Raw genomic sequence first — 19,225 nt, 5'->3', positions numbered from 1 at the left:
AAAATCAATACACAGAAATCACTTGCATTTTTATATACTAACAATGAAAAATCAGAAAGAGAAATCAAGGGATCAGCCCTATTCACCATTGCAACAAAATGAGTTAAATATCTAGGAATAAACTTATCTAAGGAGACAAAGAACTGTACATAGAAAATTATAAGACACTGATGAAAGAAATCAAAGATGACATAAACAGACAGAGAGATATTCCATTTTCCTGGGTAGGAAGAATCAATATTGTGAAAATGAAATACTACTAAATGCAATGTACAGATTCAATGTGATCCCTATCAAATTACCAAAGACATTTCTCACAGAACTAGAACAAAAAATTTCACAATTCATATGGAAACACAATAGCCCCCAAATAGTCAAAGCAGTCTTGAGAAAGAAGAATGGAGCTGGAGGAATTAACCTTCCTGACTTTGGATCATACCTCGAAGCTACAGTCATCAAGACAGTATGGTATGGCACAAAAACATAAATATAGACCAAAGGAACAAGATAGAAAGCCCAGAAATAAACCCATGCACCTATGGGTACCTTATTTTTGACAGAGGCAAGAATATACAATGGGGCGAAAACAGCCTCTTCGATAAACGGTGCTGGGAAAACTGGACAGCTACATGTAAAAGAATGAATTAGAACACTTCCTAACACCATATACAAAGATAAATTCAAAATGGATTAAAGACCTAAATGCAAGACCAGAAACTTTAAAACTCTTAGAGGAAAACATAGGCAGAACACTTGATGACATAAATCAAAGCAAGATCTTCTATGACCCACCTCCTGGAGTAATGGAAATAAAAACAAAAGTAAGCAAGTGGGACCTGATTAAACCTAGAAGCTTTTGCACAGCAAAGTAAACTATAAGCAAGTGAAAAGACAACACTCAGAATGGGAGAAAACAATAGCAAATGAAAAAACTGACAGAGGATTAATTTCCAAAATATACAAGCAGCTCATACAATTCAATACAAGAAAAACAAACAACCCAAACAAAAAGTGGGGAAGAGACCTAAACACACACTTCTCCACAGAAGACATACAGATGGCTAGCAAACACATGAAAAGATGCTCAACATCTCATTATTAGAGAAATGTAAATCAAAACTTCAATGAGATATCACCTCATACCAGTCAGAATGGCCATCATCAAAATGTCTACAAATAATAAATTCTGGAGGGGGTGTAGAGAAAAGGGAATGCTCGTGCACTGTTGGTGGGGATGTAAATTGATACAGCCACTATGGAAGACAGTACGGAGATTTTTTAAAAAACTAGGAATAAGACCACCATATGTCCCCACAATCTCAATCCTAGGCATATACCCTGAGGAAAGCAGGGTTGAAAAAGACACATGTATCCCATTGCTCATTGCAGCACTACTTACAATAGCTAGAACATGGAAGCAACCTAGATGTCCATCCACAGATAAATGGATAAAGAAGTTGTGATACATATACACACAATGGAATATTACTCAGCCATAAAATGGAAAGCATTTGAGTCAGTTCTGATGAGGCAGATGAACCTAGAACCTATTATACAAAGTGAAGTGAGTCAGAAAAAGAAAGATAAATATCATATTCTAATGCACATATATGGAATCTAGAAAAATGGAACTGAAGAATTTATTTACAGGGCAGCAGTGGAGAAACAGACATAGAGAATAGACTTTTGAACATGGGGAGAGGGGAGGAGGGGGTGAGATGTATGGAAGGAGTAACATGCAAACTTACTTTACCATGTGTAAAATAGACAGCCAATGGGAATTTGCTGTGTGGCTCAGGAAACTCAAACAGGGGCCCTGTATTAACCCAGAGGGCTGGGATGGGGAGGAGATGAGAGGGAGGTTCAAAAGGGAGGGGATATATGTATACCTATGGCTGATTTATGTTGAAGTTTGACAGAAAACAACCAAATTCTGCAAAGCAATTATCCTTCAATTAAAATAATTGAAGTGAAAATAATAAGAAATTAAAATTCAAAAATATAAAAGACCAAAATATTAGCAGTTTCATGGAGTCACATTCATGTGTAAATACCCAGAAAATGATGGAAACTTGGGGTAGAGTGACAAATCATGGTTACATTTTTTACTGATTTGATAAAAATCTATACATGTGCAAATATAAGAAATTTAATATACTCCATTTACAAGAAAGAAAAAGGGAACTTTGTGAAGACATACCATAAACAAATTGCTTAATGACAGTACTAAATAGAAAAATCATAACTAGTGAAAAAATGTGACATTAAGTACAGAGGAATAAGAATGAGGATAACTGCATTTTTCTTGTAGGCAACAATACGAAGTAGAAGAGGGATGAGCAGTTATCTCAAAAGCACTGAGACAGAAAAACCTGTCAATCCAGAAGCCTTGGTCAGGAAGATGATGATATCTAGGATGAATGACTTGATGTAAATCACTCTTCCAATGAAGAGTAACTAGAAACACTTGAAACAATGATAGGCTCATAAGTGATCAAAAAGGCCAACCTCAGAAGCCATGATAAGCCAGAATTTAGCCCAAGAAGACTTTGAGAGAATCTACCTCAAATAATAGAATTAAGAACTAACACTTCCACTGGGAAGACTCAATTTAGGGAAATTATTGAAATGGTCAAAAATGAAGTTTATACCCGAGTTACTTTCACTTCAGGAGGTTAAACGTTTTCATAAAAAGGCGACAGGCAAATATTGAATTGCAAGAAAATCTTTCTTTTATATATACAGACTCTTAAAAATTGAGACCAAGGCTGAGAAAAAAAATCAAAATATATGGACCATTCACTAAACAAAGAATGCAAAAGCCCTTAAGTGGAAAAATATATATCCATTCTCACTAAGACTAAGAAAAACTAAAACAACAGATGCATTATTTCTCACCTATATGATTGGCAAAAATACTAAATTCAATAATATATTCTATCGGTGAGACTGGAGAACATAAATTATTCCAGATTATGGCTGGTGGGAATACATAACAGTTCAAACTCGAAACAGTGTAATTTGGTATATTAAGTAAAATTAAAGATACACTTACGTGTTTGAACTTCTAGGGTTATAATCCAAAAGTACACATTCACAAAGAATAGAGAATATAGGCACAATGCTTTTATAAAAGCATTATTTATAATATGAATAGATAACTGAATCAATATGGTACTTGGCCTAAACACTTCTCTCAACTAAAGTCATCCAAAATCACTCATATGGCCTATTGAATGGGTCACAGAAGTAAAGGAGATCAAAAAGGCCTGCAAATTCCTGCTTCTAAATCCCAACCCCCAGCCCTTTCTACTCCTACATAAAAGGACTCATGATCATACTAGTGATTTCTTCCATACACTTTTGGATGATTCAGTTAAACCCTTCTATTCTTAGAAATGTATGAGAGAAGCAAATACTGATACCTGACCTTTCTTTTTCTTTCTGATATTCCTCTTCCAATATTTCACCAACTGGAAAGCAACATCTTCCTACCTCTTCTAATGTGTAAAGAATATTGCTTCCATTCTTTTTTTCTTCCTAGGATGATATTCTCTCCTGTTCTAGATGGAATGGCTGCAGATTCTGGGTGGGGATGAGGTACAGATGGATACTGACATATATTGGGTCAATATTTTCCAAGTTCTACTTGCATTGAACTTAGTTTGCGAAACAGAGAACTGCCTATATCTTGTGTAAGATTGGCAGGGCCAGAAGAATAGAGAAAACAGACAGGCTAGGGCATACTGTTTGCTTTTCCTGTTTGGATCCCACAATGTGTAATCAATTTTTTGATTACTAAGGTAATTTCCTATGACTTGTGACTATTATAAAAGTTACCATGGTAACTTTCAACTTACAGAGCTGTCATCTAAAAATGTAATTTCCTATAAATGTGGAGAAGGTAAGGACTTCTGGTTTCTAAAATTCTTCTCTATTATTTGTGACTTAGAAATGAAGAGGATATCAGAAATGGTATTTTTGAATTGTTCATTCAATAGTAAGCAGATGCACTTTAATGATCACAATTGTTATTATATTAAAAACACATATAATAAAGTGAGATTGGTACATTGTTCTGTTAAAAATAGATTGACTGAAAACCATATGCTCTTGTACTTGGTGCTGAGATACATTTAAAAAATTTCAGATAGAGCTTAATAATGATAGCCTGGTAAAGCTAAAACTGCTTTTTAGAGTAAACTCTGTGATCAATGGTAAATGCTCAGTGCTTTTCTTGTGGCTGTGGATGAAATGCAGCATTTTCTGTGTGCTTAGTAGCTCAGTTGTGCCTGACTTTTTGCAACCCCATGGAATGGAGCTCACCAGACTTCTTTGCCCATGGGATTCTCCAGGAAAGAATACTAGAGTGGATTGCCATGCCCTCCTCTAGGGGATCTTCCCAATCCAGGGATCAAACCCAGGCCTTCTGCATGGCAGGCAGATTCTTTACCATCTGAGCTACCAGGGAAGCCCAAGAATACTGGAGTGGGTAGTTTATCCTTTCTCCAGGGAATCTTCCCAACCCAGGAATCAAATTGAGGTCTCCTGCATTACAGGCGGATTTCTTTACCAGCGGAGCTAACAGGGAAGCACCCATATTCTAGAAGTGCCTTCTGAATGTATTTTATTATACTCATATCATCACCAAAACATATGTATCTTTAAAACTCTACTACTGAGAGTAACTTAGTCACTAAAAGGAAATTAAACTCCTGGTTCATAGGCTTTTAATTGAGTCAACTTGTCCTAAAAACAAAATTTAAATCTTATTAGGTGTTTACTTTTTAGTTGAATTGGTGACATTGCAAGATATTTTAACAAAGGCTTGTTTTGTTTGGTCATGAAGGCCATTATTAATGTACCTGAGAGTGTGTATGATTAATGTAAGTTCTTTATGTGTAAAAGATAAACCTATTTTTAAAAGCACATATGTGACAATCTCAAATACTATCCACAATATAGTTTTCTTCAAATGCTAGACAAAAATTCCACTGAAGGATCCTTGTGTGTGTGCATGCTAAGCTGGTTCAGTCATGGCTGACTCTTTGCAACCCCATGGATTGATTGTAGCCTTCCAGGCTCCTCTGTCCATGGAATTCTCCAGGCAAGAACACTGGAGTGGATTGCCATTTCCTTCTCTAGGTATTACCCTTAAATGGGTTCTAAATGTAATCTGAAAAACGTATAATAATAAAAAAAAAAATCTCTACTATGCTTTTAGCCTTCGAAAGAAGCCAAAAAAATAAATAAATAAAAGGAAAATGGGGCTTGAAAATAAGTTCATCCTATGGTTCTCAAATATGAGGACTATCAATACCTGCCTCAAGATAACTGCAGGAGTATCTTAAAGAATTTAGAGGTATTGGGATTACCTAGGTAGCTAACGACTTACCTATATTCAGAACAAACACAAATCTGTCCATTTTTTCTACTTGAAATCACACAAAAGAAACAAAAATAGACTGACCATGCCAGGATGGAACCATTTTATATACTTTATATCCTCAAGTCTCAGTAGTAGTATGACAGTAATGATATGAATATGCTTTCTTGCAAACAAGAACATGCTAACACAGAACGATGCAGTAGTTATGGGCACTGACCCGCCACCAAGTCAAAAATCCAGGAATTATTTATAGTCCACATTCCAGTACATTTGGTTCCTCCATCTCTACAGTTCTATATCCAGATATTCAACCAACTACAGGTCCTGTAGTATTTTAGCAAATACTATGGAACTACATTCCCACATAAGTAGACTCATGCAGTTTAAGGGCATGATATTCAAGCACATACTGTTTCTAAATTTCTGCTTATTAATAATTATAAGATACATCACACTTTCAAAATCTTTTTAATTATGCAAAGCATCTTAAACTTGAGGATATAAAGTTTGATTTCATTTATTGGTATCACATGAAATGCTGATTAGTTTTTGTTTTTTTTCTTTTTTAGATAGACAAGTTTTTTAGAGAAATTTTATGTTCACAATAAAACTCAGAGAAAGGTACAGAGATTTCACATATATCCCCTCCCCAACACATGTATACAGAGCCTCCCCCATTAGCAACATTCCCCAGCAGAGGGGTACATTCCTCACAATGGATAAACCTACACTGACATGTCATTATTACTCAAAGTTCATAGTGTACCTTACCTCTTGATGTTGTACATTTTATGGGTTTTATATCCATCATTATAGTATCCTAAAAAGTATTTTCACTGCCTTGAAAATTCTCTGTGCTGAGTATTCATTCCTCTCTCCTCTATCTCACTCCCAGCAATCACTATTTTTAATGTCTCCAAAGTTTTGCCATTTCCTGAAAGTCATAGAGGTGGAATCACATAGTATGTAGCCTTTTTAGATTGCTTCCTTTCACTTAGCAATATGAAGTTCCTCCATGTCTTTTCATGGTTCATTAATTCATTTCTTTTTAGCATTGATAAGTTCTTTGGATTTTCAATTAAAATTTTTAAATGACAAACTATTTTAAGTCACTCTATCTATAATGGAGAACATTTTAAAAAATTACCATGAATGAGAAAGTTACACAATATAAAAATAGCATGAATTTAAAACAAAGGCACACCACTGTAATATGAGATTCAATTTTCAACATGTTTAAAACTAAAGAGCTGTCCTTATCACACTAAACATAATTTTCCATATTTAAGTTGGTATGTTAGTATGTAAAAGAACTAGAATCTTATAGCAAAAGTATTAAACCATTATAGTTATAAAAGTTGTATTATTTTTTAAAAATTTTATTTCATAGTACACTTAGTTATACTGGGATTGAGGAAGAAAATGGAAAGCATACGATTTTGAATCTCAGCAGCATATAAACATGTCCTTCTATAGGCAAGTAAAAAAATCAAGTCAATATATGCCACAGATATTAGAATTATTAGCTATCATATGGAAAATAAGAATAAGAAACAAATGCCAAAAATGAAATTGGTAGCATGTCAGAATTTTTACTCTCTTCAAACATTTAACAAAATCCACTGGGGAGCTCTTTAATATATATCACTTTGCAAAATACATGTTATGCTCCATTCCCTGAAGTAACCTACCTGTTATTGGAGAGATAAGGTATATATATATTTTTTAAATTAACAGACTGTCAAAACTTATTATTTCCATATGATTCAGCTTCAAACAAGCTGTACTAAAAACTGGAAATGAATGAAAAAAATATTTTGAGTATCCATTGTGTGCCAAGCCCCTATTTGCAAGGTGGAGCCAAAACAGCCAAACAAAGGCACTGAAAACTGAACTGACATTGAAACAAACCATCATTGCAGAAAATGATACAGAATTTGCACTCTGAAATTCAGCTGATTGCATGTAAAAACATAAAATAAATATTTTCCATATGATTTTAACAGAAGCCAGAATCATTCTTTGGATTAAAAATATGTCAAATACAATTTAAATTACCAAAAAAGAACTGTTTCTCAAGGAAGCAGATAACCCACAGATGCCAATCTTATGATGACACAGATGTTCAAATTTTCAAAAAGACCTTAATGGAGCTATTATAACTGATCTATGAGGTGAAGATAAACACTAAATGAGTGGGATGATGTGTGTGTTAGTCGCTCAGTCGTGTCCGACCATCTGAAACCCTATAGAGAGTACCCCACCAGGCTCCTCTGTCCAGGGGATCCTCCAGGCAAGAATAATGGAGTAGGTGGCCATTTCTTCACTTCCTGCCATAAGAGTGGTGTCATCTGCATATCTGAGGTTATTGATATTTCTCCTGGCAATCTTATTCCAGCTGTGCTTCAGCCAACCTGGCCTTTTGCATGATGTACTCTGCATATAAGTTAAATAAGCAGGGTGACAATATACAGCCTTGACGATTCCTTTTCCAATGTGGAACCAGTCTTTTGTTCCATGTTCGGTTCTGTTGCATCCTGACGTTCATACAGATTTCACAGGAGGCAGGTCGGATGGTCTGTATTCCCATCTCTTTAAGAATTATCCACAGTTTGTTATGATCCACACAGTCAAAGGCTTTTGGTGTAGTCAATAAAGCAAGTGTAGGTGTCTTTTATACTTTTTAATTCTCTTGTTTCTTCTATGATCCAACAGGTGTTGGTAATTTGATCTCTGGTTCCTCTGCCTTTTATAAACCCAGCTTAAACATCTGGAAGTTCTGGGTTCATGTATTGTTGAAGCCTGGCTTGGAGAATTTTGAGCATTACTTTGCTAGCCTGTAAGACAAATACAGTTGTGCAGTAGTTTGAGCAGTCTTTGTCATTACCTTTCTTTGAGATTGGAATGAAAACTGACCTTTTCCAGTCCTGTGGCCACTGCTGAGTTTTCCAAATTTGAAATAACTCAACTGGAATTCCATCACCTCCACTAGCTTTGTTTGTAGTAATGCTTCCTAAGGCCCACTTGACTTCACATTCCAGGGTGTCTCATTCTGGGTGAGTGATCAAACCATGGTGATTATCTGGGTCATGAAGATCTTTGTACAGTTCTTCTGTGTATTCTTGCCACCTCTTCTTAATATCTTCTGCTTCTGTTAGGTCCCTACCATTTCTGTCCTTTATTGAGCCCATCTTTTCATGAAATGTTCCCTTGGTATCTCTAATTTTCTTGACGAGATCTCTAGTCTTTCCCATTCTATTGTTTTCCTCTATTACTTTGCACTGATCCTTGAGGAAGGCTTTCTTATCTCTCCTAGCTATTCTTTGGAACTCTGCATTCAAATGGGTATATCTTTCCTTTTCTCCTTTGCTTTTTGCTTCTCTTCTTTTCTCAGCTATTTGTAAGGCCTCCTCAGACAGCCGCTTTGCTTTTTTGCATTTCCTTTGCTTGGGGGTGGTCTTGATCCCTGTCTCCTGTACAATGTCATAAAACTCCATCCATAGTTCATCAGGCACTCTATCAGATCTAGTCCCTTAAATCCATTTCTCATTTCCACTGTATAAATGTAAGGGATTTGATTTAGGTCATATTTGAATGGTCTAGTGGTTTTTTCTACTTTCTTCAACTGAAGCTGAATTTGGCAATAAGGAATTCATGATCTGGGCCACAATCAGCTCCCAGTCTTGTTTTTGCTGACTGTATAGAGCTTCTCCATCTTTGGCTGCAAAGAATATAATCAATCTGATTTCAGTGTTGACCATCTGGTGATGTCTATGTGTAGAGTCTTCTCTTGTGTTGTTGGAAGAGGTTGTTTCCTATGACCAGTGCATTCTCTCGGCAAAACTCTATTAGCCTTTTCCCTGCTTCATTCTATACTCCAAGGCCAAATTTGCCTGTTACTCCAGGTGTTTCTTGACATCCTACTTCTGCATTCCAGCCACCTATAATGAAAAGGACATCTTTTTGGGGTCTAAAACGTCTTGTAGGTCTTCATAGATACATTCAACTTCAGCTTCTTCAGTGTTACTGGTTGGGGCATAGCCTTGGATTACCGTGATATTGAATGGTTTGCCTTGGAAACAGAGATCATTCTGTCATTTTTGAGATCACATCCAAGTACTGCATTTTGGACTCTTTCATGATGGCTACTCCATTTCTTCTAAGTGATTCTTGCCCACAGTAGTAGATATAATCGTCATTGGAGTTAAATTTACCCATTCTAGTCCATTTTAGTTTGCTGATTCCTAAAATGTCAATGTTCACTCTTTCCATCTCCTGTTTGACATCTTCCAGTTTGCCTTGATTCATGGACCTAACATTCCAGGTTCCTATGTAATATTGCTCTTTACAATATCAGAGCAATATCTTGTTTTTATCACCAGTCACATTCATAACTGGGTGTTATTTTTGTTTTGGCTCAGTCTCTTCATTCTTTCTGGAGTTATTTCTCCAATTGAAGATGCTAGTTCTTAACAAAATGATCTGTACATTCAGTGTAAACCCTGTTAAAACCCCAGCAAGATTTTTAAAATACATATGGGCAAGCTTATCTTCAAATTTATGTGGAAACACAAATGAATTAGAATGGCTTAAACAATACTGAAAAAGAAGCATCAAGCCGGAGAAATCGCACCACCTATTTTTACAACATAGTCAATATCTACAACAATCAATACAGCATACAATATCAGAGGAATAAAGAGTAAATCAATGCAACAGAATGAGGAGACCACACACAGACCCAAACAAGTGAGACAAGCTTCTTTTGAAATGGTAATTCAAAAGCAACTCAGTAGAGGAAGAATAACATTTTTATAAAATTGTGCAGGAACAACTTGACAACAGTAACCAAAAATCCATTTGAGCCTTACACCTTGTATAAAAATTAAACAGAACCACAGATAAAATTAAATGTAAAGCTCTAAAACCTTTAGAAGAAAATAGAAGAAAATCTTTGAGACCCAGAGTTAAGTGCCAAATTCCTAGACACGACACACAAGGCACCATCCATAAAAGAAAACAGCTGATATATTTGGTTTCATTAATATTTAAAACCATTTAATCTACCCAAGACCCTGTTAAGAGAATAAAAAGACACCACCAACTGGGAGAAAATATTTGCAGATTACATATCCAACAACTAATTCATATCCAAAACATACAAATAACTCTCTGGATAAAAAGAAAATAATTTAATTTTTAAATGGGCAGAAAACTTACAAAGGTAATCCAAAAAAGACACGCAAATGACATCTACATGAAAAGATGTTCAGCATCACAAATTGCTAGGGTAATGAATATTTAAACAGCCACAAGAGTCTACTGCATACCTACTAAAGGCTCTTAAAAATACTTATACTATCAAATATTGGTGAGGATGCAGGGAAACTACACTTCTCATACATTAGTGGGAATATAAAAATGGTTCAACCACTATGGAAATTAGCCTGCAGTAGTTTTACCATAACATTTACCATCTAACAAAACAATAATGCTCTCAGGCATTTATACTAGAAAGAGGAAAACATGTTCACATAAAACCTGCACACTAATGTCATAGAAGCTTTATTTCCAATCGCAATAACTTGCAATAACCCAAATGCCTTTAAACGTGTAACACATTTAACTGTTCCACATCATACAATGGAATACTCCTCAGCAATAAAAGTAATAGACTACAATATATGCAACAATTTGGCTCAATATTAGGGGAATCAGGTTTAGGTGAAAATGCCAATCTCAAAAGTTTACATACTATATGATTCATTTTGTATAAAATTCTTGGAATAAAAAAAAAAAAAGAGTGCACAGCTACTTCCAGAAGTTAGGGAAACAGGGTGTATGTGACTGTCAAGGGAAGAATGAAAGAACTGCTTTGTGGGACAGAACATTCATGTACCATGACTTCAGTGATGGACATACAAAAATCAACACGTGTAAAATATAGTATTATACACAAAAACATGCAAAATGTGAGTACTTTAAAAAACAGTGAAATCTGAGTAAGGTCTGTTCTGTAGTCTGATTTATCATATTGTTCTCATCGGTGCCCTTGTTGGATAATGTACTAGAATTATGTTGGAAAATTATGCATGATGCGTACATGGAACCCCTCTGGACTGTGGACTGTTTTTGAAACTTCTTGTGAGTTTATAATTTTTTCAAAATCCAAAAGATTTTTTAAAAAAGCTTAGCTCAGCTAGTATCAAACAACATAAATTAAAAAAAAAAGAATCCTACTATACACATCATAATCAAACTGCAGATGCTCATAGGTAAAGAAAGTAAATTTCAAAAGTGAGTGATAAATTATTTTGCTATTTATTTCAGAGGCTATGTTGGGTTCATTTACCCATGTCTTCTTACTCTCACAATCATAATTTTAGGTATTATGATCTCTGTTTTCAAGATGGGAGAGCAGACTCAGAAAGTACTCAAAGCTGCTAACTAGCAATAAGGGATTTACCAGGCCTAATGTGCTGAAGTCCATTTTGTCCAAATAAGTAATTTTGTTTATATGCCCATACATTTTCAATGCACCTTCTTAATCAATCAAGGACATAATATACATACTGAGTATAATTTTATCCCTTATTGTTTCCATATAAAATCAGAGGAATGTAATATGTTACTCCTTTCTGGACTGTATCATTTCGATTATTAAAATGGAAGAAATTATCATGTTGAAGCTAATTTGTATCAATAAAGGTACATTAGGTAACAAACAGCAGTAAATATCTCAGGCTACCTAAGGCAAACCAAGAATTTATTGAATGGTTAGTGGGGATGCTTGATAAATAAAAAAACAGGTTAAAAAAAAAAGAAGAACAGAAGCATTCCAGTAGTAGAGGCTCATGGGCCTTAATGTGAGTTGCAAAGGAAAACCCACCACTAACCACCACAGACTCTTTCTTATATTTTGATTTTCCAAGTTATTAGTGCAGATTGATCCAACATAGACTAATGTTTACCATGAGGTCAATCAGGGAAGCCAATCAGTGAAGTAATGACTTCATTTGGCTAGAATGACTTGCCCTCATATTTGTTCTGAAGGCAGAGCCTCTTATCAAGGGAAGAAAGAAAGTCTTCAGCAGATCAAAGCAAAAGCAACTTAACCCATCTCTTGTTTTCTATGAACTTATACACACACAGGTAAACATACAGTTGTTATACATATTATTTGTTTATGCAAACTCAAGCTTTAATAATTTCAGTAGGGTAAAAGCTACAAATAATGAAGAACATCATTTGAAAGTCGAACTAATAATATTTTAATTTCCCCTTTCCTATATAGTTTTGTGAATTTTCCATAATATTTTTAAAATTTTTATTTTTTGTTTCTGCCCTTATGATTGAAGATGCTGGAATGACAAAGAAAGATTAAAATTAATTTTTGAAAGTACAAATATTATCCACGTAAATCACATACAAATAATTGAACATGCAAATTACATTTTCCAAAAATTGGTAGCTTTTACAGCTCTAAAGTTATTGAGCTTAAAACTGAATTATGACCTGTATATACACATATTGACTGTCTCAGATGATTTTTACACATTCCATCATTTCTACTATAAGAAGTGTTTGTGCACCTACACCTACACAAGTCCAGAGAAGCCAAGGGGTGTGTTTTAATTGCCTTGGGCTTTATCCAGTAACTTTTCCTCTCTCAATAGTAAGAATGTCTGTCTTTCAGCCAAGTAACTGTACAAGTGAGTATGTAAAAGGGAGATATGAGGAAAAAGTTTATGTTCATTTAAAGAAAAAAATATGGAAAAATAACTTCGAGATAAATGCATGGGCATGAGTACACGGGAGAAGGGGTATTAGAGTCTGTACAAAATTCAGCAGTGTCCACACTTGTTTGCATCATGTATGTGTTCATGGATTTATATGTGGGGGAAGGTAATCAAATTGGAGTTAAGGACAATTATCTGGGCTAGAGAACAAGGCGATCAGCCAGGTGTTCAAGTCCTGTTCTATGTGAACATTTTCTCCAGAGTTTGGCATCATATTTACCAGGACAACTGAAAGGAGCCACAGAGAATCAGGTACATGTGCCTCCGGCCAACCCTACCTTGATGCTGTGGTGTTCACAGGGACTGCTGGGCTCTCATGAGATCATGGGAATGTGCTGGACATCATCGTTTGAAATCTTCAGGCCACCAGGTTTGTGTCACTGTATGAAAAATGAATCAGAGAAGGGAATCCACTCAGTGAAGAAAGCAGCTTTTCATACTTTAGTGACAAGCGTTTATTGTCACTATTGTGACAATATTGTTGTCACATATTAAATTAAAATATTGTCTCAACATTTCCTGCATGATATAGAAAATTCAGGAAAATTGATAGGTTCCATTCTAATTGTGACTTTTGGAGGACGGGAGAAGAGTCCTTCATTCATTCCATTAACTAAAAAGACACACTCTCATTTACTGTAGTATGAACCTGGCTTTGCAGCTTTGTCTGTATTCCATTCCTCTGCTGTTCAATTAGAATAACATGACTGATGCTGTAACAAAGAATAAGATGTAAGAATGATGACTCTTCATACAAAGATATGGAGGTCCTCCAAGAAGCAATGCATTAAATTAAAAGTTTTCAAAAATGGTTCATGGCATAAGTGTCAGTGATATCTGACAGTTTTGAAGAGACAGCCAGAACTACTTGCTCATAGCATACAAGAAGGGAAACTCTTTTCAGAAAAAATAAAAAATTAAAAAGGATTTGATTAGTTGTTTATTTCAAGTAATTACACCTCAGTAGTTTCCTCCCAGGTATGAAATCACTAGACAGATACTGAGATCTCACACTCAGAGAAAGGACAGAACCCTGATGGGCCTGCACACCAACCCTTCCTCAAGATAGAAGGCCTGTCTCTGTCCTACCCTGTGATCTGGGAGGCAGGCCAGGGCATAAACCTAGAGGGGGTGGGACACTGGTGACCTCTGGTTTATCTAGGAATGGTTGGCCAGGCCTTCTCTGCCCTGCTGAACTGCTGGCCATTCACTCACTCAGTCATGTCTGACTCTTTGTGATCCCATGGCCTGCAGCAAGACAGGCTTCGTTGTCCTTCACTGTCTCCTGGAGTTTGCTCAAATTTATGTACATTGAGTCAGTGATGCCATCCAACCGTCTCACCCTCTGTAGCCCCCTACTCGTCTTGCCCTCAATCATCCCCAGCATCAGGGTCTTTTCCAGTGAGTAGCAGAATTGCTAGTCGGGTATTTTTTCCTATCCCTTCCAAGGGAGTGGACAGGAGACATTCTCATTAATTTGTCATCAACCAAATATTCCACAAGCAAAGACAGCAAGGAGATCAAACCAGTCAATCCTAAAGGAAATCAGCCCCGAATATTCAAAGGATGCTGAAGCTGAAGCTCCAGTACTTGGTCACCTGATGTAAACAGCTGACCCATTGGAAAAGAAATTGATACTGAGAAAGATTGAGGGCAGAAGGAGATGGGGGTGACAGAGTGTGAGATGGTTGGATGGCATCATTGATTCAATGGACATGACTTTAGTGTCCCGGACTATCCGGGAGATACTGAAGGACATGGAAGCCTGGCATGCCGCAGTCCATGGGGTCGTAAAGAGTCATATACGACTGAGTAATTAAACAACAAAAAAATATTCCACTTCCAAGAATACATTATTCTGAAGGAAATTATTCATTACAGTGATTATGGGACCTTGGGAGGCATCGCTGGTAGATGCCACCTTTTCTCAGAATCCTGCATCCTAAATATTCTTGACATGATCTCTTACCCCTCCAGTTCTCACCCCTTCTGTGATCTAGTCCATAGCAGTTTCACTTTCGTCCCTTTCTCACTTGTAGTGGTGGTGAAGATATACTGCTGTTCATTTGTCTTTAGTCTGCATAAGGACATCTTGCTCTTCTGTATGGTGATATCTGCCTTCCTCTCCCCTCTCCTCAAGAGAGCAGTGGATAATATTAGAATAGGTTCTCTGCTCTTTGGGTGGTATGCTAACAAAGATGCATAAACAAAGGTAGGTACTGTGGCTACTTGGAGATGAAGCCTCCTCAGTAGAGGTTGGCCTCCTTCATTTCCTCTCTTTTTAGGCCTGAGAATCAGTGTCATTGCATGAGTATGTCTCCATGCCAAAATGTTTTTCCTGGTGGCAATCAGATGCTGCCGTCTTGATATTCTTCCTTCTCCTGTTCCTCCCTCTTCTGCTCCGCTTTCTCTTTAGCCTAGCCAAGGCAACATGGAAAGTATAGCAGTTAAAGCCCTCACTGGACGCATGTTCCACGTGCTTCTGAAGGACCTCTAAGCTGGGGAAGATCCGGTAGCAGCTCACGCACTGGAAGCCACTGTCCGGGGCTGCCAGACTTTCAGGTGTCTTGCCCTTGGAACATTCCTCCAAAGCTTGAGGTTCTGCTGGACTTTCAGCCCTCTCCCTTTCATCTTTGACTTGGATATCCAAACTGGATTCGTTGTCAGTCAGGAGCTCCTTTGTAGTCACTTGAGAGGAGGTGAATGTTGTATGGATTTCTTCAGGACAGGTAATTTCTTCCATCTGTATCTTCTTTTCGGGGGGTTCCAGTTCTTCCTCTGAATCCTGTAAGGCAGCCACATCCTTTTCGATTTGAACCTGCATGTAGTAAATTTCCATGACTCTCTTCTTTTTTTTAGGTACTGATGACATAAATGACTTATTACTATTAACCAAATTAACTGGAGGAGAGACTTGTGGGAAAGCAGAAGAAGTCTCTCCTTGTTCCAAATCCAGGACTGGAGGCATCTCAGTGGATTCAAGACAAGAAACATCTTGACATGACTGTTGGATTCCTAGGAAGGAAAATTTCAAGCATTAGAAAACTGGGATCAAGTATGTGAAGTCTATAGAAGTTGAGATGGCTGTGAAAACACTTCTATATGGGCATGTGGAGTGAAAGTACATATATATGTGATATTTCAGAATTCTGTGTGTGACATGTTATATCTGGACTTCATGTATGCTATAAGCATCTGGGAATGAGGGTAAGATGTATGTATGTTCTGGGGCATACATGGCATGTCTAATGGTGAAAGGGGATGGTGAATAGCTATCTGTGTGTGGTATGTGGTGTTTCAGTATACATAAACAAGAGTGGTACATGTTCTTATTGTGAGATAATAAGACTTTGAGGAACTGTGTGTGACTTCTCAGAATGTGTCTTTCTATGAAGGATTGAAGGTTTTGTAGGTGAAGTGGTGATTAGATTAGAAAGACTATGTATGAAAGTGTATTCCCTTCAGAGCATATGAATTTTCTTGTTTGACCTAGCATATAGTGAGTTAAAAGAGGTCATATGTGTAAAGATACGTGAATTATTTTGGGGATCAGTGTGTAAAGATGAATCTGAAAATGATTGGGGGAAAGAATGAGGTATAAATGTATAGCTATGTAATGCTATTAGAGAGTGGGAAAGACAGATGGAGGAATGAAGTTGTGTGTATCTGAGAGTAGAAGAGAAAGGAAGGAGAAACAGGGCCATACTTGGTACGAAGGACTCTGTGCACGCTGTATGAGTGAGTATGAGGATATGAGTTTGTGCGGATCTAAGGGGAAGGTTCTGATTAAGTTCCCATGTGCGTATCAGCACTGCCCCCTACCTCACTCATAGCTATCTCAGAGTTCACATGCTGAAAATCAGTGCTGAGAAACTCTGTCTTATTCCTGAAGGCACACTCCTTATTTTTCCCTTGGCAGAGACTTCAATTCTAGTCCCTCTGCCCTGACTTTTCTTGTTTTCAAAGAGAAAGTAAAGTAAGTAGGGATGAGGCTAAGCAATTCAACTGCACCCCCTTTCCAAGCTCAGAGTCCACCTCTGCATCTTCCTTACCATCCTCATCAGAAGAGCCAAGCTCGCATTCGGAGGAGGCACAAGAGAAATATCCTGTAGAGGCAGAGGAAGTTTCTCCTATTATATTACTAGAGGCTGGGACCATCACAAATGACTCGGGCTGAGAACCATCCTCCTCAGACGACCAGGAATCTAGGGGGTTGAATTAAAAAAACAAAAAAAAAAAAATGAGAAGTGACATTTTCTGGGATCTGTGTCCATTCCAAAAAGGACACAATGAATGGATATTATATGTCAAACATTTCTACCACATATGAGTCTTACTTTCATAGATATTGGGGTGACTATCCCGTGTGAAACTCCACTTACTCCAAAATGTAAATAAACAATGATCAAAATGGTGTGTGTGGTCAGGGATGTCAGGGGTGTTGCGTATCTTGTATATGATATTTCTAGAGATGTATACAGAACATCAAAAACTTAGGCCCATGCCTGAAATACAGTATATAGTCATGAAATTTTGGATATTATTAACTCAATTGTCCTCATCAGAAATTATTCCATAGGGGATACAGGATACAAGATTTTCATTATTCTGCATATATGCCTAACTCTATATTTACATTGAAATCTATATTGATGTACATATACAGAGAGATATAAACACACACACATATCTATGGAAAGAGAGACAGATACATAGATATAGATATTGTAAACTAAAGAATGTCTCTCTCCATCTAACCCTAGAAGGATTAGGCCATTAGCCACTGCAGTTGCTGACCTTTATCATACCCTAAAAGGAGTTCACAGTGGAGATCAGAAAAGAGGCACTCTGTGTCCTCAGACAGTTATTTTAATGACAAAATTTTACAAACCCAGTGTCTTGCATCTTCTCACACCTAGAAAAGCACTAATATCATTCATAGAGATATGTGCTCCTCATGACTAGTAGCAACCTTCTTGTGACAGGAAGAAACTTTTTACCAAGGTGTGTTTGACATGTATGTACCCTCTTCATCAAAAGCATATATATAATGACCATCCTCCACCTCTTTGGAGCAGTCCCTCAGCATTATCTGTCTCCTGATCTATAGTTCTCAGGAAGGCCCCAGGAAAACAATTCATATGTTGTGAGTTGCTGTGCTTTTTTCTTTCTGTCAGCAATGTCATTTTTTTTTTTCTGAGTTCCCTAGGAATTGGCCATGGTGTTGGAGATGTTCAAATAAAGACTTCATAGACTTTCCCTCGACTCCTGAAAATGCATTTCTACATTTCTCTTCAGTTTGTAACCTTTCCATTCATATCCTTTAAGAGTCTCTTTCAAAGAAGACAGGGGACACCTCCGTGGTACATTTCTTCCCACTGATCAGAAACAGAGACCTTAAGCACCCATTGAGAAAATGGGTTAACAATGGCCATGATTGGCTTCCCTGCTGGCTCAGCTGGTAAAGAATCTGCCTACAATGTGGGAGATCTGGGCTGGATCCCTGGGTTGGGAAGATTCCCCTGAAGAAGGGAAAGGTTATCTACTCCAGTATTCTGGCCTGGGAATTCCATCAACTGTACAGTCCATAGGGTCGCAAAGAGTCAGACATGACTGAGCGACTTTCACTTTTCATGGCCATGGTTGAGCAAAGGAGCTCAGTTCCAATTCTAGACCATCATGCTGACCCACTGCCCTGTCTGATTCCTTCTCAGCACCTCCTCTTTTCCACACCTATACCACTATGAATAAGTTTGTCTACAGAAGAGGCACAGGAGATGTCCTCTCAGTCTGAATCCTCTGCTGTCTGGCTGTGGCCATGGGTCAAACTCCAGAGAGCACAGTTTCTTCTGAGCCCATGATATTATTTCCCTTCAACAAAAACTGAAGAAATACAGTGTACAATAACACACATGGCACTTATCGTCATGAAATTTATGGTCTGGTTTTTGTCCAAAGTTCCAAAATCCAGGTATACAAATATATATGCTGGAATCATGTGGCTGATTGCCTATGAGTGGCCTGTATTATTTTTTTC

General features: G+C 37.1%; 1 protein-coding gene across 2 annotated transcripts in view; it reads right to left on the bottom strand.

Moving 5' to 3' along the window:
* LOC122440076 (protein FAM170A-like) overlaps positions 1 to 16,099 on the bottom strand; it is a 32,042-nt gene extending 15,943 nt beyond the window's left edge. The window contains exons 1-2 of one of the 2 annotated variants that reach the window (XM_043465880.1): positions 15,158 to 16,099; positions 13,467 to 13,568 (exon numbers count right to left, since the gene is read on the bottom strand). In XM_043465880.1, coding sequence (XP_043321815.1) covers positions 15,470 to 16,060 — 591 coding nt within the window. In that variant the 5' untranslated portion in view covers positions 16,061 to 16,099 and the 3' untranslated portion in view covers positions 13,467 to 13,568; positions 15,158 to 15,469. The remainder of the gene's footprint in view (positions 1 to 13,466; positions 13,569 to 15,157) is intronic. The other variant, XM_043465879.1, reaches the window with a different exon arrangement.
* Positions 16,100 to 19,225: the final 3,126 nt, after the last annotated feature.

This window comes from Cervus canadensis, chromosome 4, assembly GCF_019320065.1.
Source record: "Cervus canadensis isolate Bull #8, Minnesota chromosome 4, ASM1932006v1, whole genome shotgun sequence".
In the NCBI taxonomy this organism is placed as follows: Eukaryota; Metazoa; Chordata; class Mammalia; order Artiodactyla; family Cervidae; genus Cervus; species Cervus canadensis.
This window is presented reverse-complemented; position numbering and strand designations above follow the sequence as displayed.